This window comes from Crassostrea angulata, chromosome 5 (assembly GCF_025612915.1).
Source record: "Crassostrea angulata isolate pt1a10 chromosome 5, ASM2561291v2, whole genome shotgun sequence".
Taxonomy (NCBI): domain Eukaryota; kingdom Metazoa; phylum Mollusca; class Bivalvia; order Ostreida; family Ostreidae; genus Magallana; species Magallana angulata.
Window position 1 is genome coordinate 51905578 of NC_069115.1, and position 27862 is coordinate 51933439.

General features: G+C 35.5%; 1 protein-coding gene across 7 annotated transcripts; it reads right to left on the bottom strand.

The window, feature by feature from the left end:
• Positions 1–320: 320 nt before the first annotated feature.
• Positions 321–26525, bottom strand: LOC128184941 (uncharacterized). 7 transcript variants are annotated; one of them, XM_052854590.1, is made up of 8 exons: positions 18361–18599; positions 17146–17304; positions 14877–15529; positions 5750–6097; positions 4483–4848; positions 3477–3659; positions 2874–2955; positions 321–2758 (listed from the first exon to the last, which is right to left on the bottom strand). In XM_052854590.1, exons 3-8 carry the CDS (start codon positions 14932–14934, stop codon positions 1942–1944), a joined length of 1854 nt encoding a protein of 617 aa, XP_052710550.1. In that variant the 5' UTR covers positions 14935–15529; positions 17146–17304; positions 18361–18599; the 3' UTR covers positions 321–1941. The 7 variants fall into 7 exon arrangements, with proteins under 7 accessions (XP_052710550.1, XP_052710551.1, XP_052710548.1 ...); XM_052854591.1 differs by lacking the exons at positions 17146–17304; positions 18361–18599 and adding an exon at positions 26295–26525; XM_052854588.1 differs by lacking the exons at positions 17146–17304; positions 18361–18599 and adding an exon at positions 21366–21509.
• Positions 26526–27862: the final 1337 nt, after the last annotated feature.

Genomic DNA, 27862 nt, shown 5'->3' on the forward strand with positions numbered 1-27862 from the left:
TACAACTTACGTGTTCCTTTTTTTAGTTAAACAGCTATTCTAAGAAGTTGTTAAAAATCATCATTATTTAAAAAAAATGTTATTGTTCTTATCTTTAAATGACTTAATATGTTTACTTTATAAAAAAAACCCACTGCTTTCATTTACTTTGAAAATTAACAAATCAGTTGTGTAAAATAACAAAATCTGACGTCAAATTTTCAATGACATTTCGCTTTATATATATTTTCGTGTGTTAATGGAACAAGGGCCATGCACGATGTTACTAACATATTTTGCGTCAACCCTTGATTTATATTAAAAATAACAAAACATCAACATATCATTATTAAATATTTATTTTATTAAAAGTTATTTTAAATAAATTATGCAAGAACTTGAAAGCGAATGAACACAAAAAAGGTTGCACAAAAGTACAGTGGATGCATTCATTATTTCTGAATCCCTTCTTGCTGAAAAAAAAAAACTGTTTACTGGTAAATGTCTGTATTCCCAATACATAAACTATACATACATGTTTGTACAAGACATCTTTATCAATAATATAATAATGATATACATAATTGCAATGATTATTAAAGAATTTCGATAAAAAAAATCTACACACATTGTATTTGTACATTTGGAGCTTAATGTATATTGTCCTCATACACTCATTAAAAGAAGGTCCCATATTCAAAATATAAAAAAAAATGTTTGTACACATGTATAATATTTCTAGCTAATAAATTCAAATATTACAAGTTGTAAGAAAGCTAGGATAAACTACTGTCAAAAGATGGTACGGTTTGATGTCTTAAACAAATAATGTATGGTATTATTGGCTTTTTGGTGTAAAATTGAGATGATAACGTCTATTACACAATGAAATTCACTACAATACGGTGAGTTCTTGATTGTTTCATTTTGAGCAGGTTGTACTGTGTACAAATTGTAAAAGGGAAAAAAAGAAAATAAGTTCCCATATCTTATGTAAGGGTTTCTTTGGCAGTGTTTAGTCATGCTAGTGATATCATCTGAGTGAGCATGGTTTATTAGAGATCATTTAAATACACAGGCATCATTTTTCAATTTGCATTTCAGAACAATTTGTATTTTAAAGTGTGATCAATGTTCATGTAATTATAATTTCCAAGTTTTTAAATCCTATTTTTGCAGATTATGTGCATATTTAAAGATATAGTAGAACTTTGATAGGTGTTCGATATCTGAACACCTATAGATATATATATCTGGATTACAATGGATAAGTTAGAGTAAGCTGGAAGTCCCACCAACAGTTTGAATTCTTCACATATTTTAAGCTTCTATACCTTCAATTCTTTTATTAATTAAGAGGATTTTTGTTTGCATTGAGTTTGAAATAACGAGGTTTGACTGTACAGACATTCCTTTACATGTTAACATAAGATCTGACAAACCCAATCACCAGTGAATAAGGTCCCATGTTTGTGTGAATTTTAATGCTGATTGTAATGCTACTGGATGTAGCACAGGAAAGATTCTGGAACTATATCTGAAAGTTCACCCAAGCGACTATATCTGGGTGGACCTAAATACACGTATTTACATGAAGACACTCATAAATGCACCAACTAAGTTAAACAATCTGTTTCTACTTGAACAACAGTTTGAAACTTATAAAATCATATGTATTGATATACCAAAATGAAATTCCATCAAAATGTTTCACCAATAATGCTAATGTATACTGTAAGTACATTGTAATAGCATTTTGCTTCAATTAAACTTCAATTCAGAACTTGTAAACACATTGCATATTTTGTTTTAAGTGCACTTTTATGAACAAATTAATGCTTCTTCTTTATCCAAACATGGATTGATCTATACCAGCAACAAGATGATCTTTTGTACGAAAAATTGATCCACAATATTAAAACTATTCACTAGATGACTAGAATATAAATCTTAATGCTGAACTTAGACCTCATGGTCATGCCTTGCTTTATTCTGCGCGAGCAGATAGTCAATGTTATCGTACGCCCCGTCATCCATTGTTGTGGACACAGAGGGTGTTCCCAGTGTATTCCAGAGCTCCTGCATCTCTGCGATTTCTGCCTCATTCGGTCCCTGTATGGAAGCGAACTCCATTGTGTCATTGGGTGGGGGTAAAATGAGGGGCTTCTCCGAGGGGAAGTCTTTATCGTGTAAACACTGATAAGAGTCAATGATGTTTGCTAGATTCCTGTCCTCCTCATCTCCGATGGATTCCTCAGAACCGGAAGGGAGGGGAGTCACCATAGCAACAGGTGAAAATGTGACAGTTTTTGGTTTTTTGGTTTTATGGCCTCGTTGTGGTAGCGAGGCAGAAACACGTATTTCCGCCATTTCTGACAATGGTTTCTGTGGATTCATGGTGAAATATTTATCCGAGCTATTCTCAGGCACAGAGCAGTAATCAGGTGGAGGATCCAACAGGAGTGGAAGCTCTGGACTTCGGGGGCGAGGAAGTACCCCATTAACCATGACCTGTCTGACTGGGGTCATGGGGGGTTCGGGCTGTATCTCCTCCGCTGGTCCCTGGAGGAAGGCCTCTTTGAGTTTTCTATCTGGATCATCGTCCATCTCGAAGTTTGTGAGCTTCATGGGACTACGCTTGATTGAGCAGTATCTGTCCTCCTCATAGTTGTACTTTTTGTGGGTGGCATCCTTATCCTCAGGGTGGTAGACCTTGCCACGTACCATTGGGGAGGGAATCACCTCGGGCAGCTTTGGAAGATTGTGTCTCTCTCTCTCACTGAAGGAAAATTATCAAAAAATTATATAAGTTGAGTCATTCATTGATGAAAAGAATAGTCAAGGTAACTGACCTCACTGAAGACAAGTATTTTGACTACCGGTAGTTGACTTACCGCGTACAGTGTACTGCTATAGCCACCACACAGACGATCAGAATCACGGCCATTGCTCCCGCAACCCCTCCTATGATGGCAACTAAATAAAAAAAATGGAGGTTCATTGCTAGACAAAGCCAGTTAATGAGATGTAAACTACAGTAATACATGTACAAGCATCTGATAGGCAATATCTATTAAAAGTTCATTTCTATTTTTTGATGATACAAGCAAAACAATTTTCTTGGCATATAGTTATCTATCTACCCATAATACATGTTTGGTTAAAAATGTGAAAAAATATAGGTGTTTTGAACAGTCTTTAAAAAAAGTAAATGATTCATTTAATGAATTGAAACCTAATACCAGGAATTTTGACAAAATTAGCTTCAATGCTTCCAAGAAAAACTGCACCGAAACTAAAGTCTATACGTCTTAACATTTACAATTAAGCTAATCAATAAATCATGATACCTACGGAACTATTTAAATCTTACAACGTCTACACAACAAATACCAAACTTAATGCTGTGTACCAGTACAAACCATACAAAAATTTAGTTCTGTATTCAATAGATCAAAAAGACTTATTACTGTAAACAACAGATTCGAAAGACTCACTCATGTCGGGAATGATCTGACTCTCCCTAAGGTCCCCCTCAATCAGGGACCCATTCACCGAGGGGGACACAGTCCCCGGGGGTGACAAGGTGACCGGGGACCCTGTTCGTGTAATGTTCCTGTACAGTAGCTGGTCCATGGCTTCTCCGCAGTAAATGACCACGTAATCTTCAGGCTGCTGTGCTGTAAATGATACAGTTATATTGTCTGTATAAAGCCTGACTAAGGAAGTTAGGACCTGACAATGGTGCAATGTCAAGTGTCCGGTTTCAAGGTGACACAAACTGCTTGTAATGGTGGTAACTGGATGCTAACTTAGCATGTGCAGAAGATTTAAATCTATACATAAATTTATACAATTAGGAGTCAAATTGTGAATTAACTTTAAAGTTTGTACCTGAGTATGTGACCTGCAATTATTATAGTACATGCGCGGATCCAGAAAATTTTTCCAGGGGGGGTCCGAAGGATAATTGTGTTTGCCAGGGGGGGTCCGAGGCATATTTTCGCGATAATTTTACTATGTAAATTTTCATTTTCCAGGGGGGGTCGGGACCCCCCCGACCCCCCCTCTAGATCCGCGCATGTAGTACATGTATTTTATTTCATTTTATATAAATTTTTGCTGGGAGCATTTAGTTAAATTTAAACAGCCAGCAGATGAAACTATCAGATTAAGAAAAATATCTTCTGGGCAAAATGAAATGTGTAATTCTGCTGGCTGATAAAACAAATATGCTTCAATACCTGTACATCCATCTTCGTTAGCCATGGGTTTATTATCCACTCATTCCACTGTGCTCTAAAACCCTTGGCAGATTTAGTTGATTAAGTAGGAAATTTAAAAGCGTTGCCTATCGTTGTAATTGAGTTAAGTCCCTTAGTGTTTTTTATAGTTTGACCAATGAAAATCTTCTTGTAGACGAGCAGAGTGGATTGTAAACCCTTGGCTAGCAAAGATGATGTACACCTAATCTGCCATTGACGTTCCACATTTCCTTCCTACCTTTGATATTTATCCACACATATCCCCTGTCGTCCTCCGACCTGCTGTCCAGCGTAATGGTGAGATTGTTGACCATCCGTTTGTAGAGGTTCCGGAATCCATACATCCCACTCTGTCCGCAGTGAACCATCACATTGGGCAGTGACGAGGAATCTGTAATCTCTAGCTGCTGGGGACAGGTGTCCATTTTCTCGGGCATGGTGATCATGATGTCGACGATGTTGATAGAGATGCCTGTGTTGGAGCGAACCAGACACTTGCAGTACTGCCCCCCGCCCTTGATCGGGAGGGGATACTTCTGGTTGGAGAGATAGAGTTCCTGCCCCTGCTTAATTTCATTGTTACAGAACTGGGCTATTTCTCTCTCTGTAAATCAAATAAATGTTGAGTAGTGGGAGAAAAAGAGAGAACTTCTTGAGCAAGAACAGCATGTATTGAATCACAACTTAATTTGTGCAGTTAAGGGAGATAGAACCATTTTAACAAGACCTTGGACTTTCGGTTGGACGTAGCTATCTATTTCTTGCATCAAAACAAGTTAAAAATGACGCGGTTTCAAGCAAAATATGTAGTCCTAGCTCAAAAGCCAGACAAATCTTGTTGATTTCAAAGAGTCATGGCTGAGTTGACAGCGATGAAATAGACAGGCCTACATCACATTGCTGTTTGACACAACTACCTTAAGTCCAAGCTCTTGTTAAAAGGGTTCTAACTTTGATCCAAAACTGACGACAAAAGTCTTAATTACTTGTTAAACTAAGTACTGTCAGGGATATAATATTTTCCTAGTTTCACAAATAATAACAATGATTTGATAAATTCTGTAGTGAAAACAAGGAAATATTTTACTTCTATACAATACATTTCATATACTGTGGAATCATTAAATTTCATGGGGGCCAATTTTTGAGGATTGCTTTAATTTTACAGGTTCGTGGGGACGTAATTTCGTGTGTTCTCTTGTATTTACAAGAGGAAACATTACTTTAGTATCCTTATTTATTAATTTGTGGAGGATGTTAATTTGTGGATGAGAGGTGTCCACGAATTCCACGAAAATTAAGCCACAACGAAATCTAATGATTTCACAGTACATATTTCTATTACATGTATTATCATTCATAACAGTTATAAATGATTCTCCATCAATATTCATTTTAGAGAACTTTTCAAAAAAAAAAAATACTTGGTTGCTTGACACATGCAAAGAACATCTCCTAATGATATTTTTATATTCATAATGTACTGTGTAATTATTCATACTAACCAGCAACACAGCTGTAGACGACAGTCATGTAAGTAGTATGCTTGATCTCGCGTGCACAGTGGTCCTTAGTTCGAATCCTCTTCACCGTGGTCTGACAGGAGTCATAACCAGAACAGCGGATGTTCATGGTGGTGTAAATATCAGTGTTGGGCACCAGACAATCACCCTGTCCCCGCTCACAGCACCCCGAGGACCACAGGGGACCCCGTTTGGCACAGTTACTGTCCGTCTTGGCCCCGTAATATACCCGCTTGATCGCTATCTTGTGTTGCGCTGGACATTCCAGTTTGATATCATCATCGTTACAACCACTCACATAAATGTTCTCCATCGGAGCGGCTCTAATGACTGTGGAATAAAACAAATCCTGTCAATATCACCAAAATAATTTTCTTTGATGAATGATAAGTAACTCTACATAGGATAAGGATTACATTTGATATAGTCAAATAACTGCCCCTCATTTTAACCAATTTTGAAATAGTATCTTATTGAAATCAAATCTTCATGAAACATTATACAGAGGATGTCTATCACATTTAAATCTTGATATTAGTATACAATTGAAGTATACCATTGAGGGAGTCAGCAAGATTCCAGTTCCCCGAGACAAGTCTATTTCCTGAGTCGAAGCCGAGGGAAAATAGACAAGCTTGAGGGGAACTGGAATCTTGCTGATTCACTCAATGGTATTCTTTAACTGTTTTATTATACCGATACAAACAATCACTTAGGAAAAGTTCGAATTAATACAATTCTTCAGGTAACCAACAACTTGTAATGTCAAAATAAATATAATTAAATTGCACACCTGATGTATTGGGACGTAGGCAAATTATGCTATACAAAAAAGATGAATACATATAGCCAATCAAAAAGGACGTTGCAACTAGAATTAAATGATATGGTTATGAATGTTCATGATTTTATTCGGAATATTTCAGAACGTTTCCATTGTTTAAAGGAAATTACCGAACAGGGGTGTATCAGTTCATCGAACTGATTGACGCACCTTTTTACAGGGAATCAGTCTGTTAATGGCGATTCTCAGGGAATCAGTGAAATATAGTGAATTACTCTTTTATACATTGTATAGTGAAAAATAACAAGAGGTATGATAATTAATCATCATTGTCCAGTAGCGGTTCATTTATGATGTCACAAAAATGAGCTAATTCCTGCAATTTCGCAAACAGATGAATAAATTGTCATTCTATTTTTTTCTTCATATTTTGCCTTTGGGAGTTATGATTATATACCTATCATAATTAAAAATGGTACTTGAGCAAGCTTATACTTATTTTGCTCCAAAACATTGATTTATCAAAATAACATAATCTTCATGACTGCATGCATTTCCATCTACACTAGGATGTCACTTGGATGATAACCTTATACATATTTATTATCTGCAATTATATGTTTTCAACTATCTTTATATAACCTTATTCTTAAAGAACTCTATAAAAATTTAATTTGGGGGGCTGGGTGGGTGAGAAATGTATAATACCACATTTAGTCCTTTCCACTTTGATGAATTGATAAATCTAAGAGGATTGCATGATAATATAACATATAGCATTTCATAATATACATACATGTATATTTTTATCTAGTTTGACTGACATTATTCCGGGTTAAGAAGTACATAAATCCATTTACTCAACACAGATTCCACAGAATTATGGTTCTAACAGATAGCTTCTGTGCTCTGCATTCCACGGCTTGCAGAGAATTGAAAGTAAGCCAACCAGGCCTGCTTAATCATTTAAAATGTTTTTTTTTTCACAAGTTCACGGTGTGCAACTGTCACTCCAAACCTGACAGAATCAGATGAGCATTATTTACAAACATTCTGGATCAATTATAAATGCATCACACTCATCTCAAGAATCCTAAAAATATCATTGCATCCCATCAAAGTTAAATAGCATATACTAATCCATAAATATATTCCCATCTTTTTTTGTGTATGACAGAGTTATCTCTCTTGCAATATCAATGCATTTGTAACGGGATGGGAGAAATAATGACGGACCAGACCTGGTTTCGAACCCAGGCCCCCTGAATCTCTGGTCAGGTGCTCTACCAACTGAGCTATCTGGCGCGGGTATTCGAACCGGTCTGACCGTCACACATTGATCATCTTATAAATTGCATGAATGCTGCTAATTTAAAGTGACATGTATTTCCTTTCGTGAAAAACATTGCCTTCATAATAGTACTTATATCTGCTTTTCTTTTCAAAGGTATATCTATTAATTTCCAAATATGTTTGCATGTACATGTATTCGCATGCCTGTCAGGCCAATATGTTTTAGGATATGAATTACATGTACTTCAGAAGTTGGCCAAGAGAATGCAATTTAAAATCTGAAGATAAACCAACCGTGCCCAACCGTGCTATACTCATATTAAAGTCAAGGTTAAAGACAAGGTTGTGACCGGAAAAACATAAAACTAATTGCCAAATCATATGGACGTCAAGTCATATGGGTGTTACATAGATATAAACAGGATGGTTGAAAAACGCCTTATGTTTTGATTGAGTTAACACTAAATCAAGTATGAAAATGACAAATTGATGGATATCTTCATCTCAAGTGGGAACAGAGAAGGTTTGATTGAAATGAAGGGTCATTGCACCAAGTTCTCAATATATATTTTTATGGCAGCTTCCTTCTTTGCTTATTGCTAAGATTCAAGGAAAAGATTTTCAATTGTTATCATGTACTGTGCCATAAATTATGTTAAGCAATTACAGGGCTATCAACCCAACCCATAAACTCTTCAAATACTCTTAGCTTTTTAGTAAAAAGCATCTACCATTAGGATACCCTTCAATCTACATACAAACAGTAAAGTTTCCTTTAAATTTTTGTCAAATTTGACATATCAAAATGATATGATATGAAAAATGTTCTGGAGTCTGTTGTATTGTTCAATAACTTTTCTAGAATAAAATCATAGTCCAAGCTCAGCTGGAGATGAATGTTCTATACAAATAATAATCAAGGTCTCTGCAAGTGTTTATAAGGAAGACATGTTATTATTTATTTTTTTAATTAAATTTAATATTTTTCAGATTTAGGCAAATTAAGCTTGCAGCAAAGTGCATGAACAGAGAGCATCAAAGTCAGAGAATATTTAGGAACCTGCACTCCAGACAGAAGACATTCCGTAAGGTCACCCAAGTCCCGCAGTGACCCAAGTCTATGTTCAAACCTTGTGAAGCTTTCCAGATGAGTTGGAATCTGCTCCTGTGATTAGTTCCACCCTGGAAGTCTTGCAAACTGTTTGATCCAGATAGTGCAGAACAAAAGGTTAGAGTTTTGTTGTGATGGTGGGGCCTAATTCACAACAGACATGAATAATTATACGCCAAGAAACTGGGTGTAATATAGATAAAAGATAAGAGAAAAATGGAAAAATATGAACAGCGAGAGTATGTTATAGACTTTATGGTGCAGTCTGCAGAGTTTTGATGTGCTGAAAGAATAATTGATTGTCTGATAGTAACAAAAGATAGAAGTTGCTAATAACCTGGTATGCGTTAGAAAGAGCAGTGTCTTCAGAGTACATTAATTAACCGTTTTATTATTTGTTAATCATCAAACAATCATGTAGCTATCAGTTCATGTCTTCATCTCTTGAAGAACAGGGGATTTTTTTTTTCAATAACCAACAACAACTTTTTGTTGATTATGAAATTAGGAATTCGCTGACGAGCCAAGGTAATATCCCCTTTACAGGTGGGCTTTGATGAATGTGAACCTATTCAATCACAGATGATCTTAGATGAAGATATACAACAAAGCAAAATCTGTGGCTAAATTTATTGCCTCTTTGTGAGGTAGGTTCTGTCATACTGTAATTCCTCAATTTTCTTTATATAATCAATGGAAAATTAGTATATTTCTATTGATTTAAATGTGTATACACAGACTCCATATTTTCATTCAGTTGGATTTCCAGGAACTCCAGGGTACATATAACGGAGTTACTGTAGCTGAGAAAACCACTTGACCTGTCCAGGAAATGGGGTCATAGTCAGGCTGTCTGAGGGTAAGCATGCTGTCTGATGTGGAGTCAGGGTTCAGACACACTTATACAGGGGCCACTACGGTTCACCTCACCCCCAGGAAACAGGTAGCTTAACCCAATTAACAAGGCGTGAGTGCTGAAGCTCTGTGGGTTCACACAGTCTCTAGCCATCAGTATGCATACTGTAACTAGTGGTATATAGCCAATGTTGGCCAGTACATTAAAATCCTGCTCCTTGTAAATGATTGTCTCCACATGTGGAGGCAACAGCCATTATGAAAGTAATACATATTGCTTATTATCAGACTGGCTAGTATGCATTGTACATGTAGATCGCTGTATGGTTATAAAGTCTTAGACAAACCTTGATACCTTGAACTCCATGGGACTGAGAGAAAATCTTTAAGATATGCAAATATTAGATATACTGTAAACCAACTTTTCTTCGCGTGCAAGAAATTTTCCCAAGGTTAGCGAGAGCCTTGTCGTCGCAAATATTTCTCGCCGCAAAACCAATCCATTGTCATTAGTTTTCATAACAATACAGGTCTGGATAAGGCTTGGTCGCGAATATTAGTCGTCGCGAAACCAGTTTATTGGCAGTTAATCGCGAAATAAAATCGCTTCGAATAAAAGTTGGTTTACAGTATGTCAAAGAAACAATGGCTGGCTCTTTCAAAATACGTTGACATATCCATAGAATTCAAGATATTGATGTTACAGATATTGAAGTTCAACTGTTCATAAGAAAGCCCTGCAGACACATAAATAATCTTTATAATAGTTGAATTTGATAAACCCACAGTTCCACTGCTGCCGAGTAAGGAAAACAATACTATCAACTTGAACCCTCAATCTCCCTCCACTTTTACACTTTAATGAATAATGCTTACAATAACACAATAGCGAAGCTTATACTGATAAGTTCTTTTCAATGTTTTAAATAACATATGAAAACAGCTTGCAATCCAATTTGTTTCATATGGTGAGTTTTTTGAGAACTAAATCAAGAGTGTGTTGTAACAACTTTGGCATGGATTGCACAATAAATATTTTTCTACGAGACCATGTAAAATACAACTGTCCACATGAATTTTTCAATACTGCAGTTTGATTTCTCAGGGGATCTGGAAAACTGTTCTGAATTTCCCAATATCAAGCAAAATTAATGGCTGGTAAAAAAAGAACAATATTAAATAATGATAAAAACAAACATGCATGCACATTCTACAATCCTGATAGGGAGATTCCCATCAGTAGCCCACTGAGAGAGAGGGGGTTGTTCCAATGCCGTTCCAATGTCAGGGTTTATTATGGAAATTTCAACAAATGAGGCAAGATAAACACACAATGATTCATTTAATGCACCTACTCTATACAGCTGCTGATTAACAAGTGGCGAAAATCTCTCCTACTGCTTTAGACTGTCTGAGAGAGAGAGAGAGAGAGAGAGAGAGAGAGAGAGAGAGAGAGAGAGAGAGAGAGAGAGAGAGAGAGAAGGGAGCTAGGTGTTCTTAGAACAAAAAGGAAAAAAAAAAAGAAAAGATAGAAAGATGAAGAGGATCTTGAGCATTAGTTAAAATCTGATTTTGAAATGCACTACTTCAGATAGTACATTAGTACATCCTCTGATAACAAATACCATTCTGTTACAGGTCCAGTAATGCATTAGTCTGATAGTATCGCAAGTACTGCAAGTTTAATGGCTTCAGCATGTGATGATACAGATCAAGCCATCAGAACAAACTTCTGGTGATGGGACAAATTATAAATAATGATTAGGCTGTTTGGTATCTGAGGGAGCAGTGATTATTTTAGAGATGTAGGGAGTATTGATTTAGTGTAACATTTAACAGTACTTGTAAAGCAGATTAGACATGATAGAATGCAATTACATGCCATCAATAACTCTCTGTAGTGTCTCTAACATTAAGCTAGGCAACTCTTGACTGCTTTAGAGTTGCAAAAATTGTGAGGATTGATTAGATTAAAACAACATGCTGCCTAAACATGCAACGTTCATGCAGAGGAAGAGTCAGATTTTGCATTTCCTTTCTGCCTGGTTTACTTTGATAGAATGATAGAATCGAGTGCATTAGAGACCTTTGTACCCATTATCTACAGTCAAAACTGGAGCAAGCATCCCTATATACCCATATCATACAAATCTTAATCTTCTGACAGTCTGGCCGCATTTCAATATTTACTTCTCCAGGTTACAATGATTCAAGATATTCCAAAACAAGAAGTGTGATGGAATCATAGAATGTGAAGACCATTTATCATACACTGGTGATTTACATGAGGCAATTGGTTCTCATCATATTTATCTGTATTGATGAAAAATGAAACATGTTCCCATAAACAATTGTTACTGCTATAAATAAACCATTCAACCTGTAAGAAAAATGTCAAGAAATGGGCTGGTCAGTGTTAACCTGAAGTATGGATAAATTCATGGCTCCAGCATGATGTTCAGTCAAATTAACCAGAAATCTGGCTACAAAAAGCAAGGAACAGAACCATGCAACATGCTCCAGGAATGCATGGAAATTCAGGTTGATAGGTCAACAGAGAGAAAATGCAACCTTGCACCTTTATGCTGATGTTTTACAACTTTATTAAGCTGCAGTTGATAGTAGAACTACATCAATTAGTTTGGTAATGAGGTGCTAAATTCACCCTTAATTAATTGGTAATTCAAGTTCTTGATAAAACCTTGGCTTGTTGTCAAGAGTTAATGGCAGGTGCCCCTTCTCAGCAAGAGTTATCCTCCCCTGCTGAGTGGTCATTTCCTCCATGTTTACACGAATAATGTGAAGTAATAGAATCATAAATGTCACTGTCTGGATGTTACACAAACAAATTAGAAGATGAAGCATTAGTGTAAATATTTGGACAGAGTATCAGATATTCCCAACTGAATATTCAACATTTCTGAAGCTCTACTACAGATGCACAGCCTGTGTTATATTCAGTTGAATTATTTCAGAGGAAAATGTTCATCGTGCACCTGTGCATTCAGGATATAGAAACATTGTTGCAGTCAGAAAAACAATATAACAACATCATAACAACAGTTCATTGAAGCAATTAGCTGCAAGGGCTACATGCATGGTGCAACTGATTCAATAATCAGAGAATACAAATGCATAGATCACATAAATTAACAAAGGCATATAGATAAACTGTCACAGTCAGTATCTTGATTTTGAGAGACCATTAAGAATACAATAATTCAGGTGAAGTGATTGACTGTCAACCCAAAATATTCCTAATGCTCTGCATGCATGCAGCTACCGCGTACATCCAATGGGGTACATTGTACATGTACATGAATAGATGTACTGTGTTGTATTGAAAATATGCATTTCATATTGTGGTATAAGTTTGCAGGAGATTGAATGGACTGACAGACATATGTTTTATTAAGTTCCATTAAGCTTTGTTGCATTGCCTTGGCCCTATAGCCTCTTTTGATAGTGGATATAATGTGTGTACCAGTTTGTTGCTATGGGTCAATGTACCTAATGCTTATATAAATACATTCTGGAGGTCTTCAGCACCCTCAAGTTCAAGAGAAGGAAGAATGTGTAAGAAAAATCCTGGTACCAAGAACCACCACTGAGTAAACAGAGCCTTGTTGTGATAGCTGGCTCAGTAAAGACTGAGTAAGGTTGAGTTCGGAGAGAGAGGAGAAAAATATTGTGTGGTTAACCACTTCATGCAACAACAGAATTCCACCTTCTGTTGAGAGCCTTGTTGTTTTCAGCTACTCCACCTTTAATCAAGTTAGAACATTTTTAAACATGAGGAGTTTCAATATTTCAATACAATTGGGGTTTCTTTTGGATGAATACCAAAATATTACCAGGAAAATATGGAGGCCACAGAAAAATTCAGTCACATCAAATGGATGCACAGCTCAGCTTTAAAAATTTGATTAATCTACTACATTTTGTGAAAATTAAGGAAGGATGTTCTGATCATAATTAAGGTAGACACTTTTGTCCAGTATATATACATATACTTCTACATTTGGTACAAAATGACCCAGCTCATTCTTGAGTCTTCAGAGAATTACATCCATATCAGAAATCCTATTCAAAGTCGCTCCTCACAGGTTATCCCAAAATCATTCAGTCTGACAAACCTCTTTTAGTGTTCCCATCCTTGTATGAGTAGATCAAAAGAGCAGTAAAATTCTAATTAAGCTCATTGTTTTCACCCCACAGATTAGAATTAATCTGTTATTACTGAGATGACCAATGGATGACTTGTACTAAGTCGGCCCCGGTTCAGGGCCATCTTGACCCCTATCAATCATACCCTTGTTTCTTATGATTGAAATCAATATTGGTATTAGTAACGGTTTCGTTCTAAGATGACGGTTCATTAATCAGATTCTTCCAGCATGCAGTATATCCCACAATCTGAGCTATTATGATCGGAACGTCAAAGTCCTGGCGTTTCATGGTATTTATTTACTATTTGTAAACAGCCATAAAGTTTGATTTGCTCCTACTCATCAGTATAAAACAGTGACATTTTTACTGTAGCTATTCATTTTAAATTGCCAAAATTATTGTTAAAGATTAATGAGTAAATTCATCATATTAGATGTAAACTTCTTTTATAGTATGGATAATAGCTTTTATCATTAGGAGACATTGAAATAAGACTGCAAGATCAGACAAACAGATCTCCAAAATTTATTGTTTAATGATTATATTATGATGATGCAGAATTTATTGCATTTGCTTATATAGTGTTTAAAAAACTTAAGCATAGATGTTTAAAAAAAATTCATGAAATTTTCACTTTTATATTTCAACTCTACTGGCATATGAATTGATATAGACAGATTAACCCATGCATATATAAAACCTCATAATCTTCTGAATCAAGATGTCACTGGGATAAGCAAAATACATTAGAAGTCACTGCTGCCAAGAAATTAACGTTTCACTCAATTTCAAGTTTATAAAAACACTGACAGAAGCCTCAAAATAGCAGTGACTGGGAATCTATCTGCGGGTCTCTGTTTACACTACCTTTCAAATGATAAAAGGCCCTCACTCACCTTGTAAAGAGGCAACCACTAGGATTATCGCCCAGCCCAAAACCCGACAAGATTCCATCCTCCTGGTGTATTAGTACAGCTTCCAATCCGAGCCAGCACACCTCACAGGAATGAATTAATCCAGGATTAAACACACTTAATCTCTTTTATCTACACCTCTTGAAGCTCCAACAGGGACCGAGAGCAAACTGTTCTTTTTTCGTAAGTTTTCCTCCTCTCGAAAATAAGAGTGCACTCTAATACGTAAGATGTCCCTTTCCTTGATTTGAATGACTTCTCTTTATCCTCTGACTCTAGGTCTCCAATTTCTCCATTCATATATTCATATAAAATTGAAATATTCAGAACATTTTTTCCAGCAAGATATCAAAAGCTACTGTTTTACTGAAATCACGATTAATTGAACAAAACCTTTTTGTTTTTATAGCACCACTGGATTTCTTTAGCACCACATTCTACTGAGCAGTATGTTTTTTTTCTTCACCTTTTCTTCTCTACCTGGGAACCACCTGAGGAGAAATCTTGCTTCTTCTCTGATTGTCCAGCCTCACACTGAAGTGCTACGGTACCTCTGTCAGGTCACGGCTATATATCCCCCTGCAGCCTTTGTTTACTCACCAGAAGTGGCTAATCCATCATCTAGCTCATCATACCTGCAAATTAATACAATAGGCGTGTATAAAAAGAGCCAACAGGCTTACACTCAAGGCTCTCTACACTCTGTTTTTGACCACTGTGAAAGGAGGGGGGGGGGGTCCATAATAAAACTGGTCCCCCTATGGTGGTCAGGTTGTATATCATATTTTTTAAGGGTTTTGCAATGGAATATTGAATAATAAAAAATATGCAAATAGGTTTACCTGGTTTATAGAATGAATAGTGAAAAATATTTCATAATGTAATGAAAAACAATAAAAAGTGTTTAATGCAGATTTACAAAATGATACTTCATTTCTTCCTAAAGGAAAATCTGCAATGAACTACTGAAGAATACTTAATTGTGCTTACAAGTCTGCTCTTAGTAGCTGTATAGTGTGTGCTATCTATTAAGATGCTCGATTTTATTGAGGAATTCAGATGCAGTGAATTAAATACTGTGCATAAATAGAGACCTGTTTATCCAAGTACCATTAAAGTGAGCAAAGAATCAATGTACAATTAACGCTACAAGGTTTTGATTTGAAATTGTAAAGGCATTTTTGTGGCATTACTAAATGCTCTGTAATGGTTTGTATTGATTGAGATTAGAGAACAAAGATTGGTGTTATACATTGAGATGAAAGAGATCACTGAATAGAGAAACATGCAGTTTGTTGAAAAAAGATTTAAAAAATAAAGTCCAAGATGGCCATGCCAAAATGTAAAAATTTACAGATCTATAACTATTCCTGTTATATTCAACTAACTTTGAAAATACATTTGGACAGATGTTAACATTAAAATAAGGGTTTTGCTAGATAAATTGTCGTATTGGTAATTGCATGGTATTTCCATAAAAATTATTGACAATTTGTTAATTTCCAAGATTGATCCAGATTTAATGTGCATAGTGCTTTCATGCTTATCGTTTGAACAAAACACAAAATGGCAATAAAATTGGATTTCCTTTTAAATACCAAAGATTTCCAACGTAAAATGAAACCAATTTTATGACCAATGTACACATATTATAGAAACTTCTCTCTAAAGCCCCAGAAATAACAGAACAATAATTTATTTCAATATTCAGTGTTGTTGTTAAAACGCCATTATTTACCATTTAAACATTGAGGAGATTTACCCCGTCCCCTGCTGTTTTCTCCCTCTCTGACGCCTAAACATCATGACATGCGCTCCATGGGGTGTATTATCAACCAAACCCGTATTTAGCACAACAACATCATAAATCTACACATCGCAGGAAACACGGCCAATTGAAAAAACACTCATTAAGATGTCAATTAAAAAATATTATCTCTTTTGATTAATCGTAAACTTTTGATCCCCATTTTTTTTTTTAGTTTTTTAGAAGCAGTGTTACTTTAAATAGATTTATCAAGGTCAGATGTAGGGGAGATAAGCGCTTCCTGCTGGGGGAAGTTCCGATAACAGGGGCATGGCCATTATATACTCCAAAGTCTGGGGAATAAAAAAGTAACCTAACGAAAAATTAACTTCTAGTACGTTATTAATATGGGTTTTATTTATTTTTCCAATTTATTTCTCTACACATGCAGGTTGTATAATTGATCATACTGGTCAGATTTACATTAACTAAAGAAATTCCTACCTTGTACATACTTGTAACAAATCCACAAGAAATGAAGGTGTTAAAAAGCAGTGCGGGGATATATCTTAGTCTGCAAAGACCAACAACTGCACAGGATAAACAATGTCTGCAGCTAATACCCCTTAATCCATGCACGTTAATCCGGGCATCTGGTTTAGACTGAGAGAGAGAAAAATAATTTGCCAGAGAACAGAATGCTAACCCCTTTGTTTAAAAGTTCGTTAAAAGAGTGCCTTTAATTCTGGATCATCGTCTTCACTGCTTCCCATATGTTGCTAAAATGAATCTGTTTGATCCTTTTATGTTGAAACACACGGACGCTGCATATTAATGAAGAGAAATCTGATCGGGGATTCATTATTGGGATTTCAATCTTTGTTTATGCTTCAGCGATCAACAAACAATTAAAAAAAAGGAAAAGAACGAAAGAAAGAAAAATCCAATAAATGATTTTATTGCCGACAGCTTATTAGATAAAAGAAGTCGTGTCAACTGACTACCATATATTTATTTTAGAATATCTATAAATGAATTCGTAAAATCACAAAAGCAACAACCTAATTTTAGTCTGCATTATAAATAGGTACTTTTTAACTTAATCGAGCTAGAACATATCGTTTTTACTTTTCAGACAGTTGACTTAATTGGCACTACAATCTCAATCTAAACACAAATTTTGTTTCATCAGTAACAATCCTCTAAATTACAGAGCCGATAATTTGTGGACAATTCGAAACACATTACATGTATAACTTGAAACTGATGATTTAATTTGATGCAAGCAAATAATGATGCACCAACCTTTGGATAATAAGGCGCGGAGAGAGAGAGAGAGAGAGAGAGAGAGAGAGAGAGAGAAAGAGAGAGAGAGATGACTAATGACCAATTCTCGTTTAAGGCTATGATACGAAAAGAACTAAATGACAAAACCGCCAATAAAACTGTTAAACGTTCGCTTGTAGCAAGAGGCGATTCATGGTGTGGCCAGAAAGGCAATTAAGGGGCTTATTTTTAATGTCACCATAATGTTTCCTTGGTCACCTCAAACAGAAAGGATTAATCTTTATCTAGACATATCCAACTAAATAATTATAATGTGAGTGCCTTAGGTGACAGACCAAATGTAACTACAAAAAGTCCACAAAGACATCACCCAAAGGACAGTTTACTTAGCTGAGAACTGGGAAACGAAAAGTTACAAAAGTGATTCAGTACCTTGTTTTTTGTTAAACTCCTTTTAAACCAGAGAAAACCGTAGGTATAAAACTCCATTCATCAGCAGTTTATATCACAGGAAAACCAGATTCACACAGAAATCACAGTTAATACGTCTCTCGCACTGAAATTCAGTGTGCATGTAATGCAACTAAGTCCTTGCACCTACACACCAAGTAACCTGCAGTGCGGAATCGACTGCCCCACAAGAAGACAACTTACTGCACACATCACCCAACTACTACGCTCAGAGCATCAGCTCCCAGCGTATCACCCAATATATTATACCGGGGATCACGTATCCTCTACTGAATCAAATTCTTCCTATCTCTCCGACCTACATGTAAATTCTCCCGCCAAATCTTGTACAGAGGTCTGTTAGTCTGTCAATGTATCTGTTTTCCCATTCTGCCCTCTCAGATACGAAGATAAGCTTGTGGTGGCTGTACCCCCGGAGTCTATGGAGCTAGCCAGATGTCCGAACACAATGGTTTTTATCGCGGATGCTCGGCATTCCTACTTAATTAGGGAGAGCAAAGTGTAGATGTTGCAGGAATTGCCGGTAATTCACTTCACTTTTATCTTCTATCTATTAGGGGTGATCATTTGGGAAGTTAATGTCGACAGAGCATACTTATAGTAGTTAACCCAAAACTTGACTCCGAAACGTACGTGTCTATGGTTCCCTACTCGATCAGAAATATCAAGTCCAACATTCTTTCAACTCTCTCTCTTTGCAAGGATACCCACAACCCTGGCGTGAATCTCTTCTAACAACCTTCGAAATATTAACGATATATTTTCAGAGAAGAAATAAATATCAATTTTTATATATACCTTTCCCTCTGTAGCGCAATTAAAACCTGCATGTAACAGTTTGAGACAGGATCTGAATGGCTGTTATTGTGGCTCTGTGTTGCTGCTCTCTTTGATCTTATCTTTGTGCACGGCATGTTAACTATATTTGTTGGATTGTTGTGCATCAATAAATCAGATAGTGCCGAGGGGAGTTAATGATTCAATATTGATCCCTGATGACAAAAAGCGATTTAAATGGGATAACATCTGGTTTATTGAAATGCATGATTTCTTTGTTGTCATTTTAATATAACGGAATCAGAAAGTCTTTGTTGCCTCAATTAAGTGAATCAGTCTGTAATAGAAGATCTTTTTTCTAATCATATTTGGGAGCAAGTTCAGTGTTAACTACAGTCTAAAATTAATACAATTGAAGAAAAAAAAAACCAAATGCAATATCTTTTTTAACTTCCGATTTACAACTTTCTTGCAATTGGGTTAAAAGCAATTGTAAACATAAGTGTATTGTATTGGTTATAGAAAACATACCATAAGCCATAAACAGTGCAAGTTCAAAACCTTTCGTTGATCCTTTATTTACCATTTAGAAAATTCAATATTTTCTTTTATTTCCGACACGACACACAGATGTAGCTACCCTCATAGAATGGATGGAGAAACCCTATCCCCACTGTATCCATTTAATAACGGGTAAATGACTCACCCCCATAAAATAAGCAGGTGCTAGCGCGACCCGCCGGCCAAATCATCTCAAAATGTCTGCTTGACGAACTACGAATGGCAATTATGACACTAAAGATGATATTTAAATCAATACAGACTTTTTGGGTAGAAAATTGAGTTTTTTGTTCCATGAAACATTGTCTGATGTTTTAGAGATAATTTATCAATATTGATTCGTAAAATATTAAATTGGCGTGACACGTGCATGCTGTTATAATTTAAATTGAAAGCCACGTCTCGACGATAATTTCATAGATCTAGATCTCTTTTTAAAAAAAAACTTGAAAACCTTGCGATTTTATAAAGCTGATAAATGTTATGAATCAAACTCATTCCAAAAAAAAAAGAAAAAAACCTAAGGTGAGGCATATTTGTAATGGATGATATCTTCTGTTTATTTTGATGAACTTTAATGCATTGCAACATGTTTGCCAGCGCTCAGAATCATTTCAAACAGTCTGATAATTGGTACGTTTTACAGTTCTAGGCAGACAAGACAAATAGTTCTTCGTGTCAGACCTCTGATTCCTGGCAGCACGTAAAGAAACCAAAGAGCGCAAACGGATTCAAGAACCAACATTATTTGTGTACATCACCTTATTGTATGTTCATTTCATGAAAGATAATTCTTTACAATCTTGAAGTGTCTTTTGTTACGTTTTATCTCTATTATCTGCATGTTTTCTGCTTAATTTACGTAATTCAGATTAGATTTAATCATGATGTACGTTTCTTGTAATTTTGCAGTGCACTTTTGGACTATCCTTTCTTTTTGCCCAGTGTGTTTTTCGTGAACGTTTCTTGTAATTTTGAGAGGGAAAAGAATTCCGGAATTAAAAGAGCTGTGGTGCACTTTGGGACTATCCTTTTGTTTTGCCCAGTGTGTTTTTCGTGAGCGTTAGGTTTTCGGAACCACCCATTCAATGTTGTTTTGCTGCAAATAATTAAATCAAGCAGACAAAAAATGATGAAACTCAAAAACAGCTGAAACAAGACATAAGATAACTTCATTTGAACACAAATAAAAATTGCTGGAATTCTTTGGGAGAGACGAAAAACAATGGTCAATGCCGTGAGAAGCAGTGGAAGGAGAAACACTGGGCAGCGCAAGGCATGCACCGAATTATCGGGCGATTATGCCACTTCAGAAGACACGCGCCAATGATGACCGCTGATTGATGAAAATTGATTTCAGCGCTAGATATCCTTATTCTGTTGCATTCGTTACTCGATTCCAAGGTTCCATTTATAATTTTCTATTATCTCAGAAAGTCTGTGACTCATAGCTTCTCCTTTCGCAGGAAGTATCCATGAACACTTTGTACCCCCAACATAACTGTTTTCAGAAAGATTCAGTCACGCATTTCTCCAAAACTAAACAGGAAGTAAATCTAAAAGTAGTTTTTAACCATTTTAAATGAGCATCTTCATACCTACTAGTACGATAGAATACTACAACCTACCTCAGAGAGAGATACAAGTCACAGAGCGATATTCCAGCATGAGTATGAGAATTTTCTTTGGCACGCTTAGAACAAGAATACACTCACAAATGTGCCTTGTTCTACTACTGCCACAAGAATCTTGCTTGGGCTCCGAATCCGATCTCAGGCAGCTGGGTGAAGGTCACTCAGACTGTGACTGAGCCCTAGAAAGGGAGAGATATGACATGAAGAAGATATATGGGGTTTATTTACTCCGAGATGAAATGCAGAAGTGTAATGATCCCAGTTTATTCACTTTTTATCTACCGCACTGAAAGTGCTCTCCCCAAAAAAACGAGCACTTCACTTATAATTATATATAGCGACATAACGCCAACCAAAATCTTTAGGGATTAAGACTGTAACATACAATTCTAATTAAACACAATAATCTATGCATTGCAAATTCCCTGTTTTGATTTAATGTGGTCGAACAGACAAATTAAAGATTAAATATTGTGAAAATACTTATTTTGAAGAGGTTTGAGAAACTGCATGAAAGTTCGCGGGGTTTTGATTTTCATGGTTAACACAAATACATTATAATATAAATTATCATAAAAACAGATATTAAGATTGTAAAATATCGTAAAACAAGGAACTTACTAAATGTTTCTCAGGGAACCGCTAACGTTGGCCTTCAATCAAAATTTGATATCTTCTTCAATTATGCAAATGAGGCAGTTTGGAGGAAGCGTGGAATTGAGAACGAGAACCTTACATAACTTTAAATAGGGCTAAATTTGGCGTCTAATTGATTTTGTTTGCAGGTCTTTGATGTTTATATCTCCATCAGAGCAGCGATCGAGGATTGCGTAAAGAAATTTCTCAGAATGATTAAGGGGCGTTTGTGTAAAACCAACGATCGATATATGTTTCAACTGGACCGTTCCATCTGCAACTCAACGGGTCTTGATTTTTTTTAAAAACTTAAGTTTAATCACTGTTTCTCAATCTAATCGCAGCTCACTCAAAATTACATTCAACCCTCCAAATTTCAATTTGTTTATTCTCAGCCATTTTGATATTGCATTTATGACTTGAAGATAAAACCAAAGTTCTGGACGAGAGATTTGGTTCTAGCGCCTAATACATGCAATAGCAATGTTTATTCTTTGCAATGGTTAGGCACAGCAGAAGCAACAGGGAGGACCTGTTACATCGCAGACAGTGAAATTATGGAAAATACCAAACCTAACAATAATCTCATAAAAAAGACAAATAAAATGGTGATATCCCCGGGGTTTAATTTTGTTATGGTTTTAAAATAGATACCAGTAATTGCTCTTCACGTATCTGAGGTTTCGTCTTCAGACATACGATGCTTGTTCTAGCATAAATCGTCTAATCTAAATAATTCTCTAAGAATGCCTCATGACGTTCAAACAAGATAATCTGGGAGCTAAGAAAAGTAGAAAGGAATTGTTTTGCTATATTTATCATGCATTCGTTGATTGATTATGATCATTTCCCTAAGATTGCCGTGAGAAGGAAGGATTAGTGTTCGCTCAGTGCAAGGATAATAAACAGTCTATTTTTAAGTATTAAATCTGAAAATATATTTTCTTTTTTTTTCTATATCTATGAAAATCATGACGGAAAAGTATTAAGCGTTTTCCATTTAAGAATTTCACATGTACCAAAATAACGCAATTTTCAAAATGTCTGTGTGCGATCAGAAAGTTTCGTCCCACAAAATGATGATCGAAGAGAGAGAGAGAGAGAGAGAGAGAGAGAGAGAGAGAGAGAGAGAGAGAGAGAGAATGAATGCTATAGATATTTGATGTCTCTGTTTTCTGATTTAGATGTTGACACCTTACACAACCAATAACAACGGTAGAGGTTGTTTTGTCTACGGAGAACACGGCTGACATATGGAAACAATAGCAGCTAGACCCCCTCGTCACTGATCGTCAGTGACTGACAATATACATCTATGTTCACCGGATAATTGAAGAAACTTGCCCACAGGTAAAGCAGTTAGGAGCAACGATCTACAATACTTAGCCTTTGACTCCCATTACCCTCCTCTGTATCTAGTACAAATCCATTACACTTTAACAAACGATGTACAAACACCCTGATGAACATGATTAAAGATCCTTTTAATATAGTCAGACAAATGGATTATCTTTCATGAATTTATGAATATTGATGCAGAATACATAAACGACATTATAAATCTATTAATTTCTTGACTAAATATTGATAAAACACAAAATCAAAATAAATGATGTACAAATAATTTTCTATTGTGACAAGGCAATGATGATACAGACTACTAATTTATATATCAACGACGAAACAGAAAGTTGATAAATCACCCCCCCCCCCAAAAAAAAAACCAAAAAACCCAACCCACCAAAAACCAAACTTGTATGATCACGCAGCATAAGTACATTTACTAAACCTACATGTTTATATATAACGGATATTGACTGAAACAAAACGTTTTAAAATACCTAAATAAATTAAAAAGGAAAAGGGTTGTGTGATCGTAATTTAAAAATTGATCAGACACAGAATTTTAATCTTGGCCTTAATTTGATTGTTTTGGACCTTGTTGATGAACCACAGGAAGTGACAGATGTGCGTTTTTTTTTTCGTGTGCGCAGTACGTCACCAGCAGCGGGTTTTTATAGACATTTCATCAGTGGCTGCTGATTTAGTGCTACACGAAGTTCATCTGTTGGCTTCCATAACAGACTATGACCGTTTACTATTAATTTGGCCCGCCCTTAAATCATAACAGCCGCCAAAGAAGCCATTGCTCTCTGTAAAAGATGTCTTAATATTTTAACTTGAAGTGGTTAATTAATTTTTGGTGTCACAGACATACACAAATGTAAGCAATCAAGTGCCTAATTCATTTTCAACGTTTGCAATTATTATACTTTTTTTGCTTTAAGTCTAACCTCTCTTGTGAACATATTCCAAAGAACACACACTAAGTTTGCGTATTGGTATCGCATTGAGTTTATTATTGAGGGTATTTTCGAATGAACCGGCTTTTAAAAATCAAAAATCAAATGCTAAGCATAATACACAACTTACTGGTATATTCTACTTTAAAAACACGTTTCCAAACTTACATATACTAGTACTTGTAAGAATACTAGATATTATAAACCTCTATAGTTCTGTTTTCTCAACAGGATACGATTTGTTTTCATCCGATCTTCCTTTGCATTTATGACAATTCAGTTATTTTTAGCAAGTAAAGCAAATCGAACGCATCATAATTTATACTTTCACAACTCTAGATCCATAGAATATATGGAGTTTTAACTGAAGTGTGTTCTTTTAAATTTATATTTCTTTATTTTAGGGTGTGCCGTATAACTTGGTATATATCTATAAAAACCGAATCAGGTCATCAATGAAGGAGTGTTCATTCATAGATTCAAAACGAGGTCAGCTAGAAGGGTGAACCTATATTTTTTTTGCAATAGCAGACAGGTGGAATGATAGAAGTTAAAACATCCCTCAAACAGCATTGATGGCTCTGATGTGTTAAAAAATACATTACACGATACGTTATCATAACAGATGCTACCAAAAACATAGAAATGATAGGCCAGGTAGCATAACAAATTATAGACATATCCAAATGTTCTTCCTCCCCGTGTGATACCGGGGGTCAGGGCTTGGATGGTCTGCCTTGGCAATATCACCGACATCCTGTTCTCCCTGATTGGTAGGTCAAAGGTCAACGATTACCAGTAACAAATTTTCGGTATTGGAAGGGCAAATGTAGAAACGATTTTGCTAAATCGGTATTCATTTTATATAGGTTATCAGTTCTTAAAGCATTGGTGTAAAAGATATTAGAAGGACAAATTTCAAAAAGTAACTATACATGTAACATGTACGTATATAACTTTATATATTTTGCCATAGTAACTTTTGATGTAGGTCAACATTTTACCGAGTATTTTATCGAAAGAAGCATTCTGCTCATCAACGACTTACTTGTTACCTATTTCTTAACAGAAATTAAAAACAAAGGTGCGGAATAGCGATTGACGGATATAGAATATGACCCAGAACCCACTGGGTAGCCTTGTAACCAATGCATGCCATTTGCATTACCTTAGAGCCATTGATGTCATGGAGATATTGTCGTGTCGGAGTTGCCAATGTGAAGTTTCTGGGATAACCGTATTATGGAGAGATTGTGAGGAATTCCCCTCACTTCCCATCAGAAGCACTGCTTATCAAGCGTATCAAAAACATTGCACAATGATTGCACATTTATGTATTAGCTAGTGCAATGTATAATAAGGAATCCCGCAAATTGTTCGGTCATGATAGTGCCTGAATTTAGTCATCACATTCTTTGATATCTAAAAAGAACGTCTGACCCGTTTTTATATAAATCAGGGAACATGCTTTACAGACGCTTTCATTTTGGTTGGGGGTGGGGAGTGGGGGGTGGGGGGTGGTGGGGGTAATTTTAAAATACACAAAAAATCAAATTTGATTTCAATGATACAGCATGCGTAAACGATACAAAATCAACTCATATAAATCGGTTAAAATGTTTTACAGAATTATTTAATTTATGTTTTTTTAGGGACGGACAGAGCCGAGGGGTATACACTCAAATACAAAAAATAAAAAAATGAATTAAATTATTCAGCATGCATTTACGATACAAAATCAACTACCATAAATTGTAAATTGAGCGGGACATTGATTGTAGTCATGGTAACGATTTTAGAAAGGTTTTCACCTTCGCACTGGAAGTTAAGTTACGTGAGCTTTAATCACTAACATCAGCAGATTTAAAACAGAGCGCTTAATGCTTTGAACTCAGCTAATTCTGTGAGGAGTCGAAACTCAAAATAGAGTTTATCTGCCACAGTGTGTTTACTCTATCTATCAGATAAAATGTTAACTACTCACCTGCAAAATGCAGAGCTTGATCTTGAATCCTGAAGCGCTGAAATCTGTGAACCTTGAGAAAATTCTGTCACTCCAATTGTTCTTGCTTTCAGTCTCCAGAGTTGATACGATAAGACAGCAATACACACTCTGTCCAATTGTTGATATGCCGCAAACTCCAAAATATTTTTTTTTTCAAGAGTGTTGCACTCCTAAATAATATTACGGAATCAGAAACGCGGTTGGAAGAAATGAGTTCTCCACAAGGTTTCCCAAACCCGACATTGTTTCAAGTAGACAGAAATATATATTTGATGTTCTCCTCAGCTAATTATTGCGCAAAGTTCGAGGCAATTAAGGCTCCGCTTATAATTTCAAAAAGTAGAAAACGATTTTGTGAAATATCTAGGTAAACAGAGAACCGTGTCCCTGGTTCCTTTAGCTAGGTCGCTGTGAGCTGTAATACTTTAACCATTAGTCCGTTCCGAGACATCTTAGATATACTTTATGAACATCGGAGGCTCCAGAAGATGTTATAAAGGGACCAGATCAAGGGATAAATTGGATGATACAATGTTTTGATGTAGGAAACTTCGGACGTTATCGGCTGTTTTCTGTAGGTTTATGTTATGTGCTGACTGCTAGAATTAGATATTAGAGTTTATATTTATTGATGCAAGGCTTATAAAGAGGGTATTCAACACACCAAGGGGATTCATTGATGTATAGAGGAGCGACAGGTTTATTAGACAGAAAACATGCTATATACTACATAACGTTCCTTGAACTGATAAAGAAACCTGAAAAAGTAATTTCGTATAATATTATCAAAGAATAATTACAATTTATAAAGAATAACATAACGTATAACATATTTTTGGAAAGTTAAAAAAAACCGTAATTATGTAAAAAAAAAAAATAAAAAATTGTACAACTTTATAGTATTTTTCATCTTTTAAATTGGATTTGTTTGAATTTTCAATCATTTTAAATTCACATACGTACAATATTACAAATAATCAATCTTATTCACAATAGGAAACACACATGTTTATGTTCCTGTTTTCATTCATAGTGATAACTTTCCAAATGGCCATATGCATATTGTACACATTTTTTCCTCAATACAAAAACATTTCTTACTCTTTATACACAAAGAAAAAAATACTTTACAATGATTTTTCTTCAAGAAAAGATAATAAAATACAACACATCAAAGTATATGACTATTTAGTTTATGGTGTTGGAATCCAAAATGAAGTAAAGATATTTTTCACTAAAGCATTGTATCTAATTTTATCTATCCATCGACGCCTTTTTTATCTGAGCTTTTCTAAATATAAGAAAAGAGTGATGAGACATTGAGAGACATATGACATATTTTCATGCCAAGTTTCTAAAATAGAATTTAAGTAGAGATATTTTTTTCGTTTTTATCAAAATGTAGTAGAGGACGAAAAATTATCGACTTTGTTGGGAGTGTGAACTTCAATATTTACAAATTTATGCTATAAACATCAACCATTATACGCATTAACGCAGCAGCACCCCACAAAGCAGAAATTACGTGTTCATCGACAACAGAAAAT